This window comes from Notolepis coatsorum, assembly GCF_963971535.1.
Source record: "Notolepis coatsorum genome assembly, chromosome: 8".
NCBI classification, from domain to species: Eukaryota; Metazoa; Chordata; class Actinopteri; order Aulopiformes; family Paralepididae; genus Notolepis; species Notolepis coatsorum.
Window position 1 is genome coordinate 118523549 of NC_140172.1, and position 21781 is coordinate 118545329.

General features: G+C 43.7%; 1 protein-coding gene across 1 annotated transcript in view; it reads right to left on the reverse strand.

The window, feature by feature from the left end:
* Positions 1-345: 345 nt before the first annotated feature.
* tcf7 (transcription factor 7) overlaps positions 346-21781 on the reverse strand; it is a 115527-nt gene continuing 94091 nt past the window's right edge. Inside the window, exons 6-10 of the mRNA XM_084320170.1 lie at positions 14139-14267; positions 12860-13022; positions 11924-12031; positions 7343-7391; positions 346-554 (exon numbers count right to left, since the gene is read on the reverse strand). Coding sequence (XP_084176296.1) covers positions 478-554; positions 7343-7391; positions 11924-12031; positions 12860-13022; positions 14139-14267 — 526 coding nt within the window. The 3' untranslated portion in view covers positions 346-477. The remainder of the gene's footprint in view (positions 555-7342; positions 7392-11923; positions 12032-12859; positions 13023-14138; positions 14268-21781) is intronic.

The window sequence follows — 21781 nt, forward strand, 5'->3', positions numbered from 1 at the left end:
GCGACAGGGGTGGAGATGAATGTGGCGTATGAAGGCAGGTGGGCGTAATGAAGGCTTGCTGGTCTGGATCCACGGTGCTGGGGAGCGGTTTGAGAGATGACGGTGTTGGTGGTGTTGGTGCAACAGTACACGGTTGTATTACTGAGACTCCGTCAAAACTCTGAGAGAAAGTCCCGCCGCCTTGGAGGCCGAGAGTGCTGTGGCCGCCGGCCCGCCCGGGGAGGTGTGTGTGTGTTTGACGGACAGTTCGAGGCGCGTGTGGGCGTGTTTGCTCGCAGCGGGTTGGCGAAGGAGGGGTGCGTGCTTGCTGCTGGCGGACTGGTCCGGGGGCGTGCGCTTGGCGGGCAGGGGCAAGGGGGCGCGTGACGAGGAGGAGGGGGGGGGAGGTGGGCGAGGGAGAGCGGGGAGGGGATGTGTGGTGGTGATGGTGGTGGTGGTGCGGGTGGTGATGGGTGGGAGAGGGGGAGGTCGGCGAGTCTATAGCACTTCCATCTGAAGAAGCTGGACTGGAACAGCCTCCTCCTTGAAGGTAGCGAATGCACTTCTTTTTTCTCCTAGGAACAGTCAAGAGAGTTATCTGTGAATAAAGTGTGGATGTAAAGCGACACATTGGTTTACTTAGAAAATACATCCATTTGTCAAGTTCATATAACAGTATTACCCATGTCATTAATATAACAATAACAGTATTACCCATGTCAGTTAATATAACAATAACAGTATTACCCATGTCAGTTAATATAACAATAACAGTATTACCCATGTCATTAATATAACAATAACAGTATTACCCATGTCAGTTAATATAACAGTAACAGTATTACCCATGTCAGTTAATATAACAATAACAGTATTACCCATGTCAGTTAATATAACAATAACAGTATTACCCATGTCAGTTCATATAACAATAACAGTATTACCCATGTCATTAATATAACAATAACAGTAGTACCCATGTCAGTTAATATAACAATAACAGTATTACCCATGTCAGTTAATATAACAATAACAGTATTACCCATGTCAGTTAATATAACAATAACAGTATTACCCATGTCAGTTAATATGCCAGTATTATCCACGTCAGTTAATATGCCATGTTGTACACAAACAAATATATATATACATTTTTAATTTTTTAAACACTTGAAATATGTTACTCCTACAGGAGTGTTCAAATCAATATTTGTGAACGTGCACAACTCTCCCAAGGCTGGAAAACGAAGAACTAAAGACTGGAATTTGTGACGTCACCACGATATAAAATCTGTACAATGAATGAATGGGAGACTGATTTTGTGGAGCCCACAGCATTGTTTAGAGTGTTTGTTCCCCACATGAAGCCACCTTGTGTTTCTACTGGAGTGTAATAGTCTTGAAAAGAAGCCCCCTCGCTGCCCAACACCTTCACCAGACACTGTTCACTGGTGTCGTGCAGGTTCACAAATATTGATTGTAAATGTGCAATCCCTAAAAAAAAACAATACAATAAGACAGATCTGAAGTCTATTGTGACATCATTTGACTAATTCTCTCTCACCTATTCATTAAAGGTAATTACAGGAGGAAAGCCTGCAAATCACTGTGTTTCATGAGGCGTGTCGCCAAAAACAAAGCAGACTTCTTGCATAGATCTACATAAATCATCAAAGCTGTTAAGGGATCCTGTGATCATTACCAGAATATGACTCGACTCACTCCTTCAACCACAAGGAAAGACACTAGGCCATATTTAGAGACAGAGAATGAGAGAGAGAGAGAGAGAGAGAGAGAGAGAGAGGAAGATAGGAAAAGATGAGAGAAAGAAAGACATCACAATATGTCTGAGTTCACCATCAAAAGGCGTCCTGCCTGAATGAAGATTCACATGAGATGAGAATGAGAATCAAAGTGCAAAAGCTGCAATGAGTATGTAGTACTGTATGTGTGCGTGTGTAGTTATGTATGTACATGTATGATTATGTATGTATGTATTAGGGGTGTAAAGGTACACGTATCCGTACTGAACCGTACCGAACCGTACTGAACCGTACGGCTGTGTACCGAACGAATACAACGGTATGTTAACCACTAACAACCGCCCACCGGGGGCTGTTTTTTTCACAATCTAATATAATAATTGTTCTTTATTTTTTCTTTAACAAATCGATTATTAATTTCAATATAGAATATTCGTTGACAGGGGCGGTCAGGTGGCGTAGCGGAGATTGCGCTCGTCACCAATGCAAGAGGCTGCGGTCTCGACTCCCGGAGTCAGCACTGCTTGGGGCTTGGGCTGATCGCTATACTAACCCGTTTGGCTGGGTTAGGGGGAGGGCAAGTCATGGGTGGGAATCTGGCGTTGTGGACAGCGACGCCTACAGGTCAGGTCTGGGCCCTTGCTCAGCGGAGGCAGGACTTGATGAAGGCAGCGTGACCTCCCACGCGTTACACTTCACCAATGAGAGTACTCGCTGCCAGGTGAAAAAAGAGTCACTGGCTGTCGCCGCGCGTGTCGGAGGAAGCGTGCGGTGGACTTCAGGGTTCCCTTGTACCGACCAGTAGGAGAACATGCGCACAACAACCAGGTAGGGGAGGGGGGGAATTGGCACAACGACTAAATTGGGACGGGGAGAAAACAGAGACAAATCGGAGAAAGAGAGGATACAAAAAATTAAATAAAAAATTCGTTGACAGCCCTACAAGTACAATTAGTTACTGCACACTACATCACCCCTGAGTGGAACATGGAAAGCCAAACTTTCCCCCACTGTACCGAAAACCGTACCGAACCGTGACTTCAAAACCGAGGTACGTACCGAACCGTGGTTTCTGTGTACCGTTACACCCCTAGTATGTATGTATGTATGTATGTATGTATGTATGTATGTATGTATGTATGTATGTATGTATGTATGTATGTATGTATGTATGTATGTATGTATGTATGTATGTATGTATGTATGTATGTAATTTATATATGTATGTGTATGTATAATTTGAGCATGTACAATGAGCATGTATGAGCAGGTACAATGAGCAGCATGTATGAGCATGTACAGTGAGCATGTATGAGCATGTACAGTGAGCATGTATGAGCATGTACAGTGAGCATGTATGAGCATGTACAATGAGCATGTACATGCATGTGTGTGTGTGTGTTAAGCTGCTGTGGTGAGGATTTGCTCTAGCCACATTCACTGGTCTTTGTTGTCTCCAACTGAAATGACACACACACACACACACACACATTTCCATGACGTCACAGCGGGTGCAGACATTGTGGCAGGATGGGGTGTCTCTACGGTGCAGCAGGATGGGGTGTCTCTACGGTGCAGCAGGATGGGGTGTCTCTACGGTGCAGCAGGATGGGGTGTCTCTACGGTGCAGCAGGATGGGGTGTCTCTACGGTGCAGCAGGATGGGGTGTCTCTACGGTGCAGCAGGATGGGGTGTCTCTACGGTGCAGCAGGATGGGGTGTCTCTACGGTGCAGCAGGATGGGGGAAGATGTTTTGCTGAAGCAGCTCTCTGGTGTCTGTGTGCAGCTAGAGTAGGAGCTGTGCTGCTGCGATCTAAGAATAGAAGCCGCTGACTGAGGCGGTGAGAACGTTACCATCACCACCACCACTGCTCCACTGTCATTAGCTACACCTTTGTTTACACAGTTTATTTCTCTAATATTTTTATATTCAGAGTTATTTATATTGTTTACACTGTTTATTCTCTCGTATGTTTATATTCACATACAATTCTATTACCTACATTTATGTATTTTTGCTATTATCCTGCCCATACCTGTATGACCCCCATGCTGCTATGACATCTATACAATCGTTCCCAATTCATTGTCTATGGAGAAGCTTTAGACTTTATACTTGATGACGTCATAAGTTTGAGTTTTAGCACTCTAGTTTTTGGATTTGGGAGAGAGTTGCTTGTTCAGTAATATTCTTGTACCGTCTTAGACCAGAGGAATAAAATATATGAATTCTGAAATAATCTATGTAGCATTGTACAAATAACTATAACTGTTTTATATATCGTCGCTGGCGGAAGAAAACCTCGTAACTCAAAAAACCCAACTTTTCAGGAGATGAAAAAAACGAACACAGATTTGAGGGTGAATAGAGTTAGGAGGTTTAGACAGATGATCGGTTTAATGCTTTCCCATTGTTTAAACTTTGTAAAACCACACACACACATGGAGGATGATCTACTGAGTTGATTTATAATTTTTTATTTATTTATTTATTTATTTATTTATTATAATTTTTTTTAATGGAGTTACAAGGTTTTCTTCCACCAGCGATGATATTTACATTATCATTCTGTTTGCTTATAGATACCACCCATTCATTTGAATATAGAATGTCTGATTTGAGGGTTGCCATGCCATCACAAATAATAATTTCTGACAGTATTTTAATGTATTGCATATACATTTCCACTTTTCTAGTTGTTCCCCAAATGCAGAAGCTGAACCGCCCCTACCCCCCCCCCCCCCCCCCCCATCAAGACATATTGATGATCAATCTTCTAGGCTGAGCCGATCTTCCATTTGCATCATTTTCCTTTAATAAACCTGGAGCCTCCTAATCTCTTCATCTTAGCAGTCAAACATTCATTCATCAGAGGCGACGCAGCATGTAATGTTACACCTGGGTTTTGAGGGTGAGAACGTCTGCTGCTCTGAGTAGTAAATGTTTGACAAAATTTAAAGGGCCATTTCACAGAAAAACAATGCAGATTTATTTTGCACATAATCTCACACATATCCCAAGGCTCTAAACAGTTTTGCACACATTCATTTAGTTTAAGTTATCTAGATATGAGTTTGAATATGGCCACCGCCACCGGTGATGTTGAGTCCTTGTGTTGTGAGAGTGTGTAAACAGAGCAGTACCGTGTCTTATAGGGGCTCCTATCTTTTTCATGGAGCTGTAATTGACACAATACAAGGATTCAATGTCCCCGATGACATCACTGGTGGCCATATTCAAACTAATTTACTCTCAATGAATGAAATTAAACTAAATTAATGCAAAACCGTTTCGTTTTTTGGATGTGTGTGAGATTGTGTGCAAAATAAATCAGCATTGTTTTTCGGCGAAGTGCCCCTTTAAGAAAGTGCAGTTTCCAGTATGTGCCGTCCCCTTGTGACATCACACATTCTACAGTCTTACAGTGTTATCATGTTTTTTTTTTTTTTTTTTTTACATCTTGAGGACTTCAAAAATAACATGAGTTCCCCATAGCCAGTCCACCTGTGCCATCAACCCCCCCCCCTGCCAGTCACAGTGTCACCAACAGAGGGCACTGTGGGCCACAGAGCAGTGTGTTAGTACGACGAGGGCATGCAGAGTAGATGGAGGGAGGGATGGATGGAGGAGTGCAGTAGTGGAGGTGCAGCACGGCAAGAGAGAGAGAAAGAGAGAGAGAGATAGGAGAGAGAGAGAGAGAGAGAGAGAGAGAGAGAGAGAGAGAGAGAGAGAGAGAGAGAGGGAGAGGGAGGTCTGGTACACACCTGCAGGGACCGCACCAGTCGGTTTGTTGGTTGAGGCCGAAGCGAGCCCGGCATTTCTTAGGAGAACCCGGGTCTGAGCACAACGCACAGCATGCGAAGACGAGGAGGAGAGAGAGGGAGAGAGAGAGAGGAGGATGGAGAGAAGGAGTGAGAGAGAGGATGGAGGAGTGAGAGAGAGAGGAGGGAGAGAGAGGAGAGATAGAGAGAGGAGAGAGGACGAGGGAGAGAGAGGAGGAGGGAGAGGAGAGAATGAGGAGAGAGAAGGAGAGAAAGGAGAGAGATGAGTGAGACAGAGAGAGGAGAGAGAGGAGGGAGAGAGAGGAGTGAGAGAGGAGAGAGAGAGAGAAATTAGAGAGAAAGGAGTGAGAGAGGAGGAGGGAGAGAGAGGAGTGAAAGAGAGAGAAGAGAGAGAAAGGAGAGAGGGGAGTGAGAGAGAAAGAGAGAGAAGGAGCAGAGAGATAGAGAGAGGAAAGAGGGGAAAACACAAGGAGAGAGAGAATAAAAAGGGGAGAAAATAGACGAGACAAAGTGAGAGAGCAAAAGAGAGAGAGAGAGAGACCGGAGCGTAGGGGGAAAATAATGAAAAGGAGAGACAAGTTTGTCAGGGCAGAAGCATCGACGGAGAAGTTCAATCTGAGACAGCCGTCAAACCAAACTGTTAGTAGCCAATTACAGTGCAGTAGGACATCAACAAACACAGACAACACAGACACAGAGCTCAGTAAAACAAAGTCACGCATACAAGACATAGACTGAGAGAGAGAGAGAGAGAGAGAGAGAGAGAGAGAGAGAGAGAGAGAGAGAGAGAGAGAGAGAGAGAAGAGAGAGAGAGAGAGAGAGAGAGAAAGAGAGAGCAAACATTCGGAGAGAGGACAGCCAAGCATTTCATTCTCCGTTAGTAGAAGATTGTAGACTCCGGTTCAAATGGTTCATGATAGCCAGCGGATTCAATGGAGCCACAGAGACTGTTCTCGTATTACAATCTGTAGGGATCAAGCCTAAATCATACAGTGGCCGTATTACAATCTGTAGGGAAGTCCTACAACATACAAGGGTAGATTTCCATGGAGAACTTAACCCAGGAAGTGGCTTGTGGTTCTGGGAGCACACACATCAGTGTCTTGAGTCCTATAAGCCATATAGAGGATATGAGCTGTATCTCAAGATTCAAGAGGTTTATTCATCACTGGTGACTAATGGTGATCCTAATAAACATAAACATAAACGTACATACACAAGACATATAGTGTCTTCCCATCTGCTACCCATAAGCAAGGGTGACTACTGACTGGGTCTCCAGGGTACCCCAAAAGATCAGTGGTGCTGTGTTCGTATATACATTTCCAATATGTCACCCATTTCTATTGGAGTATGTGCCCTTGCAGGTACAATTTAACTTGAAAAAGGAGGAGAGGCCCTCACAGAGAATATCGGCCGATAAGCCGATTGCAGTCAACAAGACACATATCGGCCGATACCGATACGCGACCGATATATTGGTGCACCCCTAGAATTCACCCTGTGGTGCTGAGGCCCTGAGATAAATAATCAATGAAGCTGTTTCACAAGGAGCTGTAGTCGGATATCGGGTGGCTTGATTTGAAACTTGGGACGTTGCTTTAACAAGTTAAACACATTATCATCATAATGGGTCTCATGTTACGAGATTAGGATTTTGAGAGCGGGACCCCCTAATGATGATGTCACAATTGCTTGTTCAAATCTACCGATTGGTAGAATTCCAGGATAAGAGTTCGGGGAGAAAACATTCCAAAACAACGTACACCTGAAAGGGTTAAGAGAGGGAAGAGCTGCTGAATGGTCAGTTTGTTTACCTGTGTTGGAGTCCTGTTGCTTCTCCCTCTTTCTCCTCTTCTTCTTACCCTGGGGGAAAACACACAAATCCCCCAGACCTTAGTTTTGATAACAAATGAGCATCCACACAATATTCACCATGGACTAATATATCCCCAAATTACACCCCGTTCACCAACGCCACAGCGTAAAGGGTCAGAGAACATAGAATGGTGATGCTTTATTGAATTATCTACAAGGACTAATAGGTGACAGGATGTGTGATGGCATTACCATTCTATATGATCATTGATTGTAATTTTCTTTTTAAATGATATAGTTAGAAAGACAATGTTCTGAGCTGAAAGGGTCTTCGTCAGACTAGACTGAATGCATGAAGCTATGGTCGGGCCGACGATGGACAAGCTACAATACAGGGGTCGGCTGTGAGACTTATAAACTAACATCATGTAAAAATGGGAAGGAAGCCTGGTTGCTGATTTCAAGCGATGTGAATGGTGTTATAGTAGTCTTAAGTCTGAACGTGATCACATCTTCCTAGAACCATCTTCAGCTCTAGACCGAGATGTGAGAGTGATAAGGCTGTTGTCATGAAGCCTGTGATGATGTCGAGATCAAGCCTCATATTTGGGGTGGCGATGGAGGATGTGGGCACAGATACCTTAAACTCCTCCACTCGACTGTCTACCTCCTCGGCTAACCTGAGAGCATCGTCTCTGTGGTTCTACCTTCTCTCCTCTTGTAACTTTCAGCGCTCTGAAGCGTGCTGTCGGTGGGCGTATGTGTGAGTTCGGAGCTCAGAGGAGAAACCCACGGTTGTGTGTGTGTGTGGACCTTCACTTCCTGTTTGAAACTTGGGACGTCTCAACCGGTCCCATGGAACAGCTTCATACCGTCTTCTGTCTGGCCTGCAGTGCTGAACCTTCTGAGTGACTTCTCCTGCCCCCACGGGGCATACGGCCCTGAGCTATTGTCTTGTATCTCATCCTGTATCCATACGCTTGCAATAGTTCTATCTATTACTCTATTTCACAATTTTCTTATATACTATGATTCTACTGTCACCATGTATGCATATGCTCACTACATGTATTTATTGCTCCATCTCCGCCCACTACAAACATGGGAACTCTCTAACCCCCTCCTATTGCTAGGTTTTAGTGAGTTTTTCCTTACCTTCGTGTGGGGTATGTCTGGGGGTGTTGCATCTATTTATTTTGCATTTATTTCAAAAAATGTGGACCTTATGGTGTTCTTGTTTTGTTCTTGACTTATTGTGATGTTTCTTCTTGACTTGTTTAATTAAAGAAGACGTGTGTTGTCAGGCCTTACAAATAAATTTGATTTGATTTGATTTGATCTGTTTCTCTACCTTGTTGTTGGGGGGGGTGTGGGGGGGCGTTCAAACTTCAGGTCATCGGGTGCATCGGTGGAGCAAACCTAGTCTCTTAGGCATATTTCACACACTACACAAGTCTGTAGATTTTGTCCAGCTCCTGATCAGAAAGTCTGGACGACGTTACTTCCCTCTTAGGAGTCGGATGGGACATTCTACAGAAAGCGTTTTGAAATACGTACGGCTGCGTAAGAGACAGAGCGGGAAAATAGTAAAGATGTTTCAGTCTGGGACGTGGTACCTGAAGAACGTCCGGGACCGAAACGGTGACTTTACTCTTTATTCCAAACTTGGTTCATCTAGCGATGCTTTCAACACTTACATACCCAGGGAGCACTTGGACGGAGGACGGCGTCTCCTTGTGTTTCAGCACGAGATGCTAAACGTGTCCCTTCTCGCAGGGTTGCAGGATGCGGCGTCAAACAAGTGACTCAAGTGTTATAACAGGGACACCTTGACGTTTTGAAATACAGGTCTGATATATTTCTCTTGTCCCACTGTGGTGAAAAGGTTTCTGTAGTGGCAGACGTGGTTCTCAAAGTGGGGACCCCCAGGGGTCCTTGAGAGGGTTCCAATGGATCCCCAGCAAAAAAAGAGGAATAGCTTAATTTAGAATGAATGAGGGCGGCTACGTGGCGTAGTGGGCAAGGCACTCGCCACGAAATGCTGGAGACGCTGGGCTCGTCAGTTCGAGCCCAGCGCTCCACATTTGCTTTCAGTTTAGCTGGTCGTCCGTACTAATACACATTGGCCGTATTAGGGGGTGGGAAACTGATGGGTGGGGATCGGGCGTTGTGGACAGCGACTCCTACAGGTCGGTTGGTGCGCCTGCGCAGTAGAATCAGGAAGTGTCGGGGGCAGCGTGAGCCTCCCACGCGTTACTCCTCGCCACTAAGAGATCGAGCTGCGCAGGTGAAAAGATGCGACTGCTGTTACCTCAAGTACCGGAGGGGACTTGTGCTATGTATGACTTAGTCCACATTGCAGCCGGCTTGTGGGAGGCAAGAAACAGCGTCCGTGACAGGGGAGGGTTGAATTGGATGATACGAAATTGGGATGGGAGAAAATATAGAAAATGGGAGAAAAAAGTGGATCAAATTTTTTTTAGAATGAATGAATGAGGTTTCACTCTCAACACATTTCCACATAACACTGTTATTTCCACTTATTACATGGCGTTTTAAAATTCGCCAAAATGCTTGATTGTGATTGGTCAATAGCGCACGGTTGCCCCTAGCAGCGGTCAATTATTTCTCGATAATTCACTGCTGCTAAGGGCAACGCGCAATAATAATGACCGCTGCTAGGGGCAACGCCTCGCAGCATTATACCATGCACAGCTGCACTGCATCGGGTGCAATCAAGCACACACCTGCCGACGCCAGAGTCATAGTTGTTCAGCAACAGAACAACCGCGCCTGCATTTGATCTCGTCTTGTCGATGGTGTAAAATGAATTACGTATATTGTTAGTAAGTTAGCCCTGTAATAAGCGGGATAATGTATAGCTATACTCGGTCATTGTCGCAAAATAATTGACCTTAACTGCGTTTACAACACCTCGCCTACATTAGAGTTATGGAATTCTGGACAAAATAATATCTTAACATTGATTTGGGCATCTTTGACACAGACATAATTTGAGAACCACAGTGTAACCACAGGTGTCTATGAGGAACAATATCAGACAAGAACTCTAAATATCAAGGTATTCCTTTAGAAACATCTATAACAAACAGGCCAGCCTCCACCCTGAGGTCTCACTTTGCAACACATTCCTATAGGTCTGTGAGGTATATCATATTTTAATGTATACCGTCATGGATCCATGCAAAGGTATGCATTTATACAACACTGTCGTCAATGATATAATACCTACGTTCATATATCTTATTATTTAACCCAGTATACATAACGATTGCACATTGCAGCGATATAATAAAGATTTTGTGATGGAAAAAAGAGATGAGAAAATAATATTTCGAAAGACGTGTCACTAGCACAACTGTATTACCAAAAATAGATCAAAAGAACTGCAATTTCTCTGTATCATATCTATAAGATATGATCATATCTATAATTCAATCATTCACATTATGTATATCAATTCTCCACTTGTTTTGTCTCAACACTATAAATACTTTGTTAGCTCGCCATTCTACAGAGATTTAAGCCATTTACTCTAAGTCTCTCCGTGTTGCGACATGTCATTCTGTCAGTAAACTCTATCCTTAATCAAGTTGTTGTGAATAATCTGGTCAAATTATTCCACATGGAGTGGCCTCGTAGTGACTGTAATTCCTTTATGCGGTTCAGCCCAGCCAGCCCTGCAGCCACACAGCCACAAGACATTCAGACTCACAAGAACATGTCATTTGATGCAAAGCAAAATGAAACATTCTGTATGCATGCTATATAATTAGGAAAGTGTCAGATAAACAGAAAACGCTAAAGATGTACTTCCCACGGCCTTTCACACCATCCCGACAGAGATCGTATGCCTTGTCATCTCTGGAATGTACATCCAGTCTACATCCAGTCTACATCCAGTCTATATCCAGTGTTAGTATGGTCTACTTACTGAATCTCTCTAGGGGTACATATACATATTAATATAGTACATATTAGCACCAATCAAGGGAAAGGGAAACCAGTTCCTGATGACACAGTGTTTAAGGAGGACTGCCACCCTGTGGCCGTGAGAAGTAACTGCACCAACCTGGTGGATAAAAGAAAACGGCAACAAAAAGAAACGCATCTCTTCTTTGGACACTGTTTTACATTGGTGTCGTTCACACATCTTTATGTGCCAGGAATGAGACAGATTTTGCGGCACTGGTCGCTGGTCGTTCCCAAACAGAAGATATTGTCTGGGCAATGTCAATGTCTGTCAATTGGCATGCTAAAGAAGATGTTTCTTTTATGAAAAAGTTCCATAGTTCAGCTTTGATATAGCTTCAAAAAAAGGAAAAGCTTTCAAGCTATCAACCCTTTCAAAAAATAATTCCGTTGCTATGGAAACAGCTTGGGCCCCAGTGTATTTCCTATCACCTACATACACTGTTCATGAAAAGCTCTATAGGTGGAGAGGAAGCGCAGGAGGAGGAGGAGGAGGAGGAGGAGGAGGAGGTGGAGGAGGAGGAGGATGAGGAGGAGGAGGAGCAGCAGCAGAAAGAGGAGGGGATGCAGGAAGTGGTGGTGCTTACATAGTTGTCCCTGGCTGACCAGCTGGGGTAGAGCTGCATGTGGAGCTGTCTCTCCTTCCTGGCCAGTTCATAGTACTTAGCCTGCTCCTCACGGGTCAGTGCATGCCACTGGAGGGGGACGCACGCCAACACACACACACACACACACGCACACGCACATGCACACGCACACACACACACACACACACACACACACACACACACACACACACACACACACACACACATACTGTTATTCACAAACATTGCATTGATCTGATGGTTTAGTTTAGCTTACTTTGAGTTGACAATGATTGTGTGTGTGCGTTATCCTTCTGCTGCTGCAGGTAAAAAAAATACTCGAAAAGAACAAAGCATAATTCCTGTTTGCAGATTTTCACGTTTCAGGCCCAATCCGTGATCCAAAATGTGGCGCGCCTGTGTGTGAATACATGTGTTGGCACGGATGACCAGGTGTGTGTGAATACATGTGTTGGCACGGATGACCAGGTGTGTGTGAATACATGTGTTGGCACGGATGACCAGGTGTGTGTGAATACATGTGTTGGCACGGATGACCAGGTGTGTGTGAATACATGTGTTGGCACGGATGATCAGGTGTGTGTGAATACATGTGTTGGCACGGATGACCAGGTGTGTGTGAATACATGTGTTGGCACGGATGATCAGGTGTGTGTGAATACATGTGTTGGCACGGATGATCAGCTGTGTGTGAATACATGTGTTGGCACGGATGATCAGCTGTGACCCCAAAAAGGACAACAGAATGAAACGAGGCACCGGAATCAGTGCAGCGTCTGGGTTAGAACCGACGGCGTTAGAACCGACCGCGTGAGAACCGACCACGTTAGAACCGACCGCGTTAGAACCGACCGCATTAGAACCGATCGTGTTAGAACCGGTTCTCCATCCCCAGCCCCAGGCCCGTGCTCTCACCCTGCGGCCCAGGATCTGGTTGATGGCAGCGCTCTCCTTCAGGGTGCACTCGGCGATGACCTTTGCCCTCATCTCCTTCATGTACAGCATGAAGGCGTTCAGAGGCTTCTTGATCACCGGCTTCTTCGGCTCCTTCTCCCGTTTGGCCTCCTGGTGGGGTTTCCTGCAGGGGCAGGAGGGTCAAACACAGATCACCGTGAATATGAGGAGAAGAGGAAGGACTGCATTCTTCATTTACACAATGTTTACATTTATACCCTTCATGTATGTATTCTCTCACTCAGAGTGCACCGTGCTCAGTGAGGTCAGAGTGAGGTCAGAGTGCACCGTGCTCAGTGAGGTCACAGTGAGGTCAGAGTGCACCGTGCTCAGTGAGGTCAGAGTGAGGTCAGAGTGAGGTCAGAGTGCACCGTGCTCAGTGAGGTCAGAGTGAGGTCAGAGTGAGGTCAGAGTGCACCGTGCTCAGTGAGGTCAGAGTGCACCGTGCTCAGTGAGGTCAGAGTGCACCGTGCTCAGTGAGGTCAGAGTGCACCGTGCTCAGTGAGGTCAGAGTGCACCGTGCTCAGTGAGGTCAGAGTGAGGTCAGAGTGCACCGTGCTCAGTGAGGTCAGAGTGCACCGTGCTCAGTGAGGTCAGAGTGCACCGTGCTCAGTGAGGTCAGAGTGCACCGTGCTCAGTGAGGTCAGAGTGCACCGTGCTCAGTGAGGTCAGAGTGAGGTCAGAGTGCACCGTGCTCAGTGAGGTCAGAGTGAGGTCAGAGTGCACCGTGCTCAGTGAGGTCAGAGTGAGGTCAGAGTGAGGTCAGAGTGAGGTCAGAGTGAGGTCAGAGTGCACCGTGCTCAGTGAGGTCAGAGTGCACCGTGCTCAGTGAGGTCAGAGTGAGGTCAGAGTGCACCGTGCTCAGTGAGGTCAGAGTGAGGTCAGAGTGCACCGTGCTCAGTGAGGTCAGAGTGAGGTCAGAGTGCACCGTGCTCAGTGAGGTCAGAGTGAGGTCAGAGTGCACCGTGCTCAGTGAGGTCAGAGTGCACCGTGCTCAGTGACACACACATTTCATAGCCTCATAAAGTCAGAGCCGCCGTTCATTGTCTATGGAGTGGATTTTACATCAGTTACATCACCGATCGGAGGGTTCTTCCCTCTCTGACTTGTAGCTCTAGGAGAGAGCGTTCACAAACACTGACTGGACTGTCCAGGGGCACAGGAAGAAAATGGGTGGTATTCCCCTTTAACTGAAAATAACAGAGAGCCAAGAAAGACAAAGGAGTGGGAGGATACTTACACATACATGCCCCTGTCATAATGGTCATGCTCCTGGTGTTGGTGTTTGCCTGAAGGGGGCACTATGGCAGGGTGGGGGATCCCTGTGGGGTGCATCCCTGAAGGGCCCATCATCAGAGAGTGAGAGAACCTGGAGAGGGAGAGTGGGAGAGAGAGAGAGAGAGAGAGAGAGAGAGAGAGAGAGAGAGAGAGAGAGAGAGAGAGAGAGAGAGAGAGAGAGAGAGAGAGAGAGAGAGAACTTTTCATCACAGAAGCCATTTGACAGCCTGGACGGAGGAGGTCACCAAGCGCTGAAGCACATCTTTGGTCTCACAGGCAGAGAACCGGCAAGCAGCACGACCTCCCAGTCAGTAGGTTAGGAAAGGATGGCCGAACACACATCAGTGAAGACTATGAATGCAGGAATATATATATATATATATATATATATATATATATATATATATACTGTATATAAGCTCAAGGCAGCACTACGTGCGACTCCATCAGCTATATCTCCCTACAGAAACCCAAGAGCTCCACTTCTGCATTTTCTTCTGATTCTAAATACATTAGTGTCAATGGGAAAATCTATAAATGTATATGTTTTCCCTCCCATTTATTGTGTCTTTTAAGGTTGTATTATTTTTCATTTCTAGTTACTTATTTTTGTAACAGGCATTGCAACTCTCCATGAAATAATAATATGCTATGTAAATAAAGCTTTATTGATTGATTGTGTGATTTTCTTTGTTCTCTTGTTCCAACACTAGAGGGCAGCCTACCCATCCTGAGATCAAGGCTGGTGGAAGCAGCAACAAGGGACTTTATACACAAATATTTGTATTACATTTAATTTATTTTAGGCTTACCGGTTGGATTTGTGTTTTCATCTAGATTCCCTTCTATAGTCTATAGTCTTTTATGTGATACATTTTTACACACAAGACAATAAGCGTGAACTTATACTGTATTAATTAATTAGTGCTTATTACATGGCGTTTTCACATTCGCCGAAATGCTTGCTTGTGATTGGTCAATAGCCCCCCGACAGCGGTCATTATTTTTCAATAATGACCGCTGTGGGACAATAATGACCGCAGTGCGCAGCTGTTCGCAATCAAGCCCACTGACACACACTGTTTCAGTGCAATTAGACACTGCTGGTGTTCTGCTGCCGGCGATGACAGGGGGCGGAGCGACGAGCGGAGCCAGAACGCAGCCAGAACCAGTGTTGCGAGTCGATGTAAAATGAATTAGGTATATTGTTAGTAAGTTAGCCATGTAATAAGCGGGATAATGTCCCACATCAGTGCAGCAAATCAGAGAACACCTGCCGCGGCTGCACTGACAGCGGAGTGTGTGTAGATTACAGCGGAGCCAGAACAGAGGCTGCCCGCGATAATAATAATCACTTTATTTGGGCTGACAGAGCCACAGAACAACTGCGATTTGTCAAATGAATTAGGTATATTGTTAGTAAGTTAGCCATGTAATAAGCGGGATAATGTATAGCTTTACTCGTCATTGTCGCAAAATAATTGACCTTCACTGACGTTTAAAACACCTCGCCGAAGCGGCTCGGTATTTTAAACTACGCGTCGGTAAATTATTTTGCGACAATGACCTCGTAGCTATACATTATGACTCTATACATTATCCCTTACTTAACGTATAGCAACTCAATCTTGTAATATGAATATCGGTCATTAAGGTCTTAAGGAAACCACAGTTGGGATCAATTCAACTTCCAATTAAATTAATCCAAGGAGTGTAAATTCTTTAAAAATGTAAATATTGAAAAACCGTTGTCATTAAAAAAGGTCGTACTATCCAACCCACTGACAAATTACCTGGAGAATGAATTTTCCATCATCAGCAAGTAAACGGCAATACCTGTTTAAATTATGAATCGACTGAATTGAAAGTGAATCAGATCGCGACCCTGAAGGACAGTCTACATCCAGTCTACATCCAGTCTACATCCAGTCTACATCCAGTCTACATCCAGTCTACATCCAGTCTACATCCAGTCTGCATCCAGTCTACATCCAGTCTACATCCAGTCTACATCCAGTCTACATCCAGTCTATATTCAGTCTACATCCAGTCTACATCCAGTCTACATCCAGTCTACATCCAGTCTACATCCAGTCTACATCCAGTCTACATCCAGTCTACATCCAGTCTACATCCAGTCTACATCCAGTCTGCATCCAGTCTACATCCAATCTACATCCAGTCTGCATCCAGTCTACATCCAGTCTACATCCAGTCTACATCCAGTCTACATCCAGTCTGCATCCAGTCTACATCCAGTCTACATCCAGTCTACATCCAGTCTACATCCAGTCTGCATCCAGTCTACATCCAGTCTACATCCAGTCTACATCCAGTCTACATCCAGTCTGCATCCAGTCTACATCCAGTCTACATCCAGTCTACATCCAGTCTGCATCCAGTCTACATCCAGTCTATATTCAGTCTACATCCAGTCTACATCCAGTCTACATCCAGTCTACATCCAGTCTACATCCAGTCTACATCCAGTCTACATCCAGTCTACATCCAGTCTACATCCAGTCTATATTCAGTCTACATCCAGTCTACATCCAGTCTACATCCAGTCTATATTCAGTCTATATCCAGTCTGCATCCAGTCTACATCCAGTCTACATCCAGTCTACATCCAGTCTACATCCAGTCTACATCCAGTCTACATCCAGTCTATATTCAGTCTACATCCAGTCTACATCCAGTCTACATCCAGTCTACATCCAGTCTATATTCAGTCTACATCCAGTCTACATCCAGTCTACATCCAGTCTATATTCAGTCTATATCCAGTCTGCATCCAGTCTACATCCAGTCTACATCCAGTCTACATCCAGTCTACATCCAGTCTACATCCAGTCTATATCCAGTCTGCATCCAGTCTACATCCAGTCTACATCCAGTCTACATCCAGTCTACATCCAGTCTACATCCAGTCTATATTCAGTCTACATCCAGTCTACATCCAGTCTACATCCAGTCTACATCCAGTCTATATTCAGTCTACATCCAGTCTACATCCAGTCTACATCCAGTCTATATTCAGTCTATATCCAGTCTGCATCCAGTCTACATCCAGTCTACATCCAGTCTACATCCAGTCTACATCCAGTCTACATCCAGTCTACATCCAGTCTACATCCAGTCTACATCCAGTCTACATTCAGTCTACATCCAGTCTACATCCAGTCTATATCCAGTCTACATCCAGTCTATATCCAGTCTATATCCAGTCTACATCCAGTCTACATCCAGTCTACATCCAGTCTATATCCAGTCTACATCCAGTCTACATCCAGTCTATATCCAGTCTACATCCAGTTTATATCCAGTCTACATCCAGTCTACATCCAGTCTATAGCCAGTCTACATCCAGTCTACATCCAGTCTATATCCAGTCTATATCCAGTCTATATCCAGTCTATATCCAGTCTACATCCAGTCTACATCCAGTCTACATCCAGTCTACATCCAGTCTACATCCAGTCTACATCCAGTCTACATCCAGTCTATATTCAGTCTACATCCAGACTACATCCAGTCTATATCCAGTCTACATCGAGTCTACATCCAGTCTACATCCAGTCTACATCCAGTCTATATTCAGTCTACATCCAGTCTACATCCAGTCTACATCCAGTCTACATCCAGTCTACATCCAGTCTATATTCAGTCTACATCCAGTCTACATCCAGTCTACATCCAGGCCCAGCAGAGCACAGACTTCCTCTGGGAGACAGTGTTGTTTGATGTAGGGATGCACGATAATTATCGGGCCGATATCAGCAATTATGACGTCATCCCGATAAACCCGATAACGTTATTGATAGCTCCGATAACATATAATAAATTTTTTGGTTAAAAGAAATCCGGTGTGGGTGGATTTGGATGAAGGGCGCTTGTTTTTATTATAGCCTCCTCCCGTTTTGCCAGTACTGTGGTAAAACTGATAGCGTGTGGTTTAGGAACAGGGAGTTTTTCACAAATCCAGCGCTCCCTTTCTTGGCTGTGACGTAGTCACGTTACATTCGGAGACAGACAGTCGATCTGCCAATTATGTCCCACCGCTTGCACCCACCTCTTCTTCTTACCACCAATCAGAAGCTCTCGTTCGTTTATTTACCTCCGGATTGTCAGCCATTACTCTACTCGGAGCTAACGTTATCTCCCCGCCAGCCACATTGACAAGTACCAGCGCTTATACATTACTGGCAAATGTCTTGTTGCACTTGTGGCAACGAGCGTTGTCAGCATCGACTTTAGTAAAATAGACCCAGACTTTTGAACGTTTCGTTCTGTCCGCCATTATGAGAGCAGAGCTGTCTGTACTCGGCAGCGCAGCACCCGTGTGTGTGTGTGTGTGAGTGAGTGTGTGTGTGTGTGTGTGTGAGTGAGTGTGTGTGTGTGTGTGGGAGGGGAAGAGAGGAGAGAGCACAGCACAGCCCGCTCCCCGCGCAGGCAGAGACACAGAGGCAGGAGAGATATAGACAACGGCCAACAAGATTAGTTTGCGACGTTTAAATTCCTAAAAAAAAAAACTCCATAATTTCTCGAGTACCGATAGCAGTACCGATGACGTCGGAGCTTATAAATACTAAAAAAAAAAAATTGATAAAAAAAAAATATATATATATATATTATACATTAAAAAAAAAATTATAATACAATAAATATTGGTTATTGGTATCGGTTATCGGCTTGAGGAGCATAAAGTTATCGGTATCGATATCGGTGTCAAAAAATCAATATCGTGCATCCCTAGTTTGATGTGCTGTTTTTATTTTTTTTGGCTGATGGCGACGTGGGGTTGCCATGTTTGGTTATATCCAGTTTCACAAACAGCAGAGAGACAGAAGCAGGCAGCCCGTAGTGGTGGTGGTTAAGCAGCGTTCTCTCAGTTGTGACTGAGAGCTAACTTCTATTAGAGGGGGGAGATAATTACCTTGTGTGTGTGTGTGTGTGTCTGTGTGTGTGTGTGTGCATGTGTGTGTGTGTGTGTGTTCCATCATCAGTAAGTAACACAGCAGTGTTTACGGGTGAAACCCTAATGGATCCGGGCACAAAGAGATCAACTACTATAAAGAGCGTACTGTAGGATTTACTAGTGATACATGAAGCTTGTCGTGCATGTGAGAACACACAGACGCACGCACGCACGCACGCACGCACGCACACACACACACGTCACACACACACACACGTTTGGTATTGCACAACTGATTGATTGATATTTCACAATGTCATGGAGAAGCTGAGGTGTTATGCTACAGTATCTGACCTGCCTAGCATTAGGACAAAGCAGGATATTATATTATGTATTATATACTATATCGTATTATATATTGTATGATGATAAACTAACCTACACTGTAGCACTCAACACTTTGATGAACATTGTTACTCAGTTGATAGAGTTGTGCCCTTCCTGATGACTTGTCGTACAGAACTTGTGTGGGTATTCTCTACCGCTCCAGAAACTGCTTAACTTTTTCTGTTAGAAAGAAGCTTGTAATTCAACTGATTTTGCCATTGATGGATTATGCAGATATTGTCTACCAGGTTGCATCCAAAACAAATCTCATTCCTCTCAATACAGTTTACAACTAATTATGCAGATTTGCTCTTGGATGCCCTTTTACAACTCATCACTGTCTAATGTATGAAACACTGAATTTGCCCTCTCCCACTGTAAGAAGACAGCGCCACTGGTTACAATACATTTTTAAATGTATTCATCTTAATTATCCGCAATATCTAAAACAATACTTGACTCCATATTCTTCCAATTATTATTTAAGGCATTCTAGCCAACTCTATTTTTCCATACCTACACTTTCAACACTCTCAAAAGCAACAGCCAAGAAAGCCTTTTTGTTCAAAGCCCCTTCTGATTGGAATAACTTACCTGCAAATACTCGTTCCATCTCATCTTTTTATTTATAAAAAAAATGCGCTGTCTTCTTACTTTCAAATTACATGTACATGTTTTTAGTTTATAATTTTTAATTGATCATTTATATACTGCATACTATCATGACTTTCATTACTTATCTCTTACGAAGTAACGATCCATTCCTATCCTTGCTTGATTTGTGTTTTGTTTGTCCTGTTTATGTTGTGATCTCGTATGTTGGTTTACTTATTTTGTAATGTTATTTCTTAGTTGATTTTGTTGTTGTTGTCCAATGTTTTTTGTGTGTTTTTTTTCTTCTGAAAATGTACATACATTGTATTGTGTTAGGAGCTCCTCGAAAACGAGATGCTACATCTCAAGGGGTTATTCCGAATAAAGAATTTCAATATAAATGTAAATGATATATAGTGAATTATATTTTGTATAATGATGGTATATACATATTATTGTATAATTATAGTATATATTGTATTATATATTGTGTAATGATAGTATATATTTCTATTATATATTGTGTAATGATCATATATATTGTATACTGATAGTATATATTTTACTACATATTGTGTAATGATAGTATATATTGTATTATTATTGTATAATGATATTATATATTGTGTAATAATAGTATATATTGTATGCTAGTATATCTTGTATTATATATTGCATAATGATAGTATATATTGTTTAATGCTAGTATATCTTGTATTATATATTGCATAATGATAGTATATATTGTTTAATGCTAGTATATCTTGTATTATATATTGCATAATGATAGTATATATTGTGTAATGCTAGTATATCTTGTATTATATATTGCATAATGATAGTATATATTGTGTAATGCTAGTATATCTTGTATTATATATAATATATTGCATAATGATAGTATATTATATATTGTACACCAGGAAATAGCAGCAGTGGGGAAAAGCAGCAGAACAGGAAGCTCCATTGGAAGTGAATGGTTGTGCGGAAATCTGTGCGTAAAAAACAACAACAACAACAACAACAACAACAACAAATCCCTTTGATGTTCTTCTCCAACTCATTATCAGCCATGCATCCCTCAGGAGACTCATGGGAGAAACAGAAATCTCCATTGGAAATAAATGGGAGCCCCCTCCCATCCCCTGTTATATCCCTGATAGCTGTCAGGGTGGTGCTGTGTGTGTGTGTGTGTGTGTGTGTGTGTGTGTGTGTGTGTGTGTGTGTGTGTGTGTGTGTGTGTGTGTGTGTGTGTGTGTGTGCGGTGTGTGTGTGTGTGTGTGTGTGTGTGTGTGTGTGTGTGTGTGTGTGTGTGTGTGTGGAGGGTGATGTTGGGGTTGAGTGGTGCTAAGCAGATGCTGTACTACATGAATGAGCAACATGAAAAGGCAGCACATTTGTTTTGTAGGCAGAAGCGGCTCACAGCTACTGGTAGACTCGGCTCAACTCAGTACAGATTTGATTCGACTTAGCTTTTAGTTAGTTAACACTTCACTTGAATTCCTGTGTATAACACTTGTGTTGCCAGAACAAGAGCTCTGTAACAGACACTTAGATTGGCATAAGGAATGTGATGTGTATTTACAAAGCGCTTTTGCAGGTGTTATGCATGTGTTATCAACAGGAGTTCAGGTGAAGTCATCGCTTTCTTACAGCCTGTCTTGACTGGCTTGCTTTTTTCTGCTGTTGCCTGCTTTGGCCTGCTT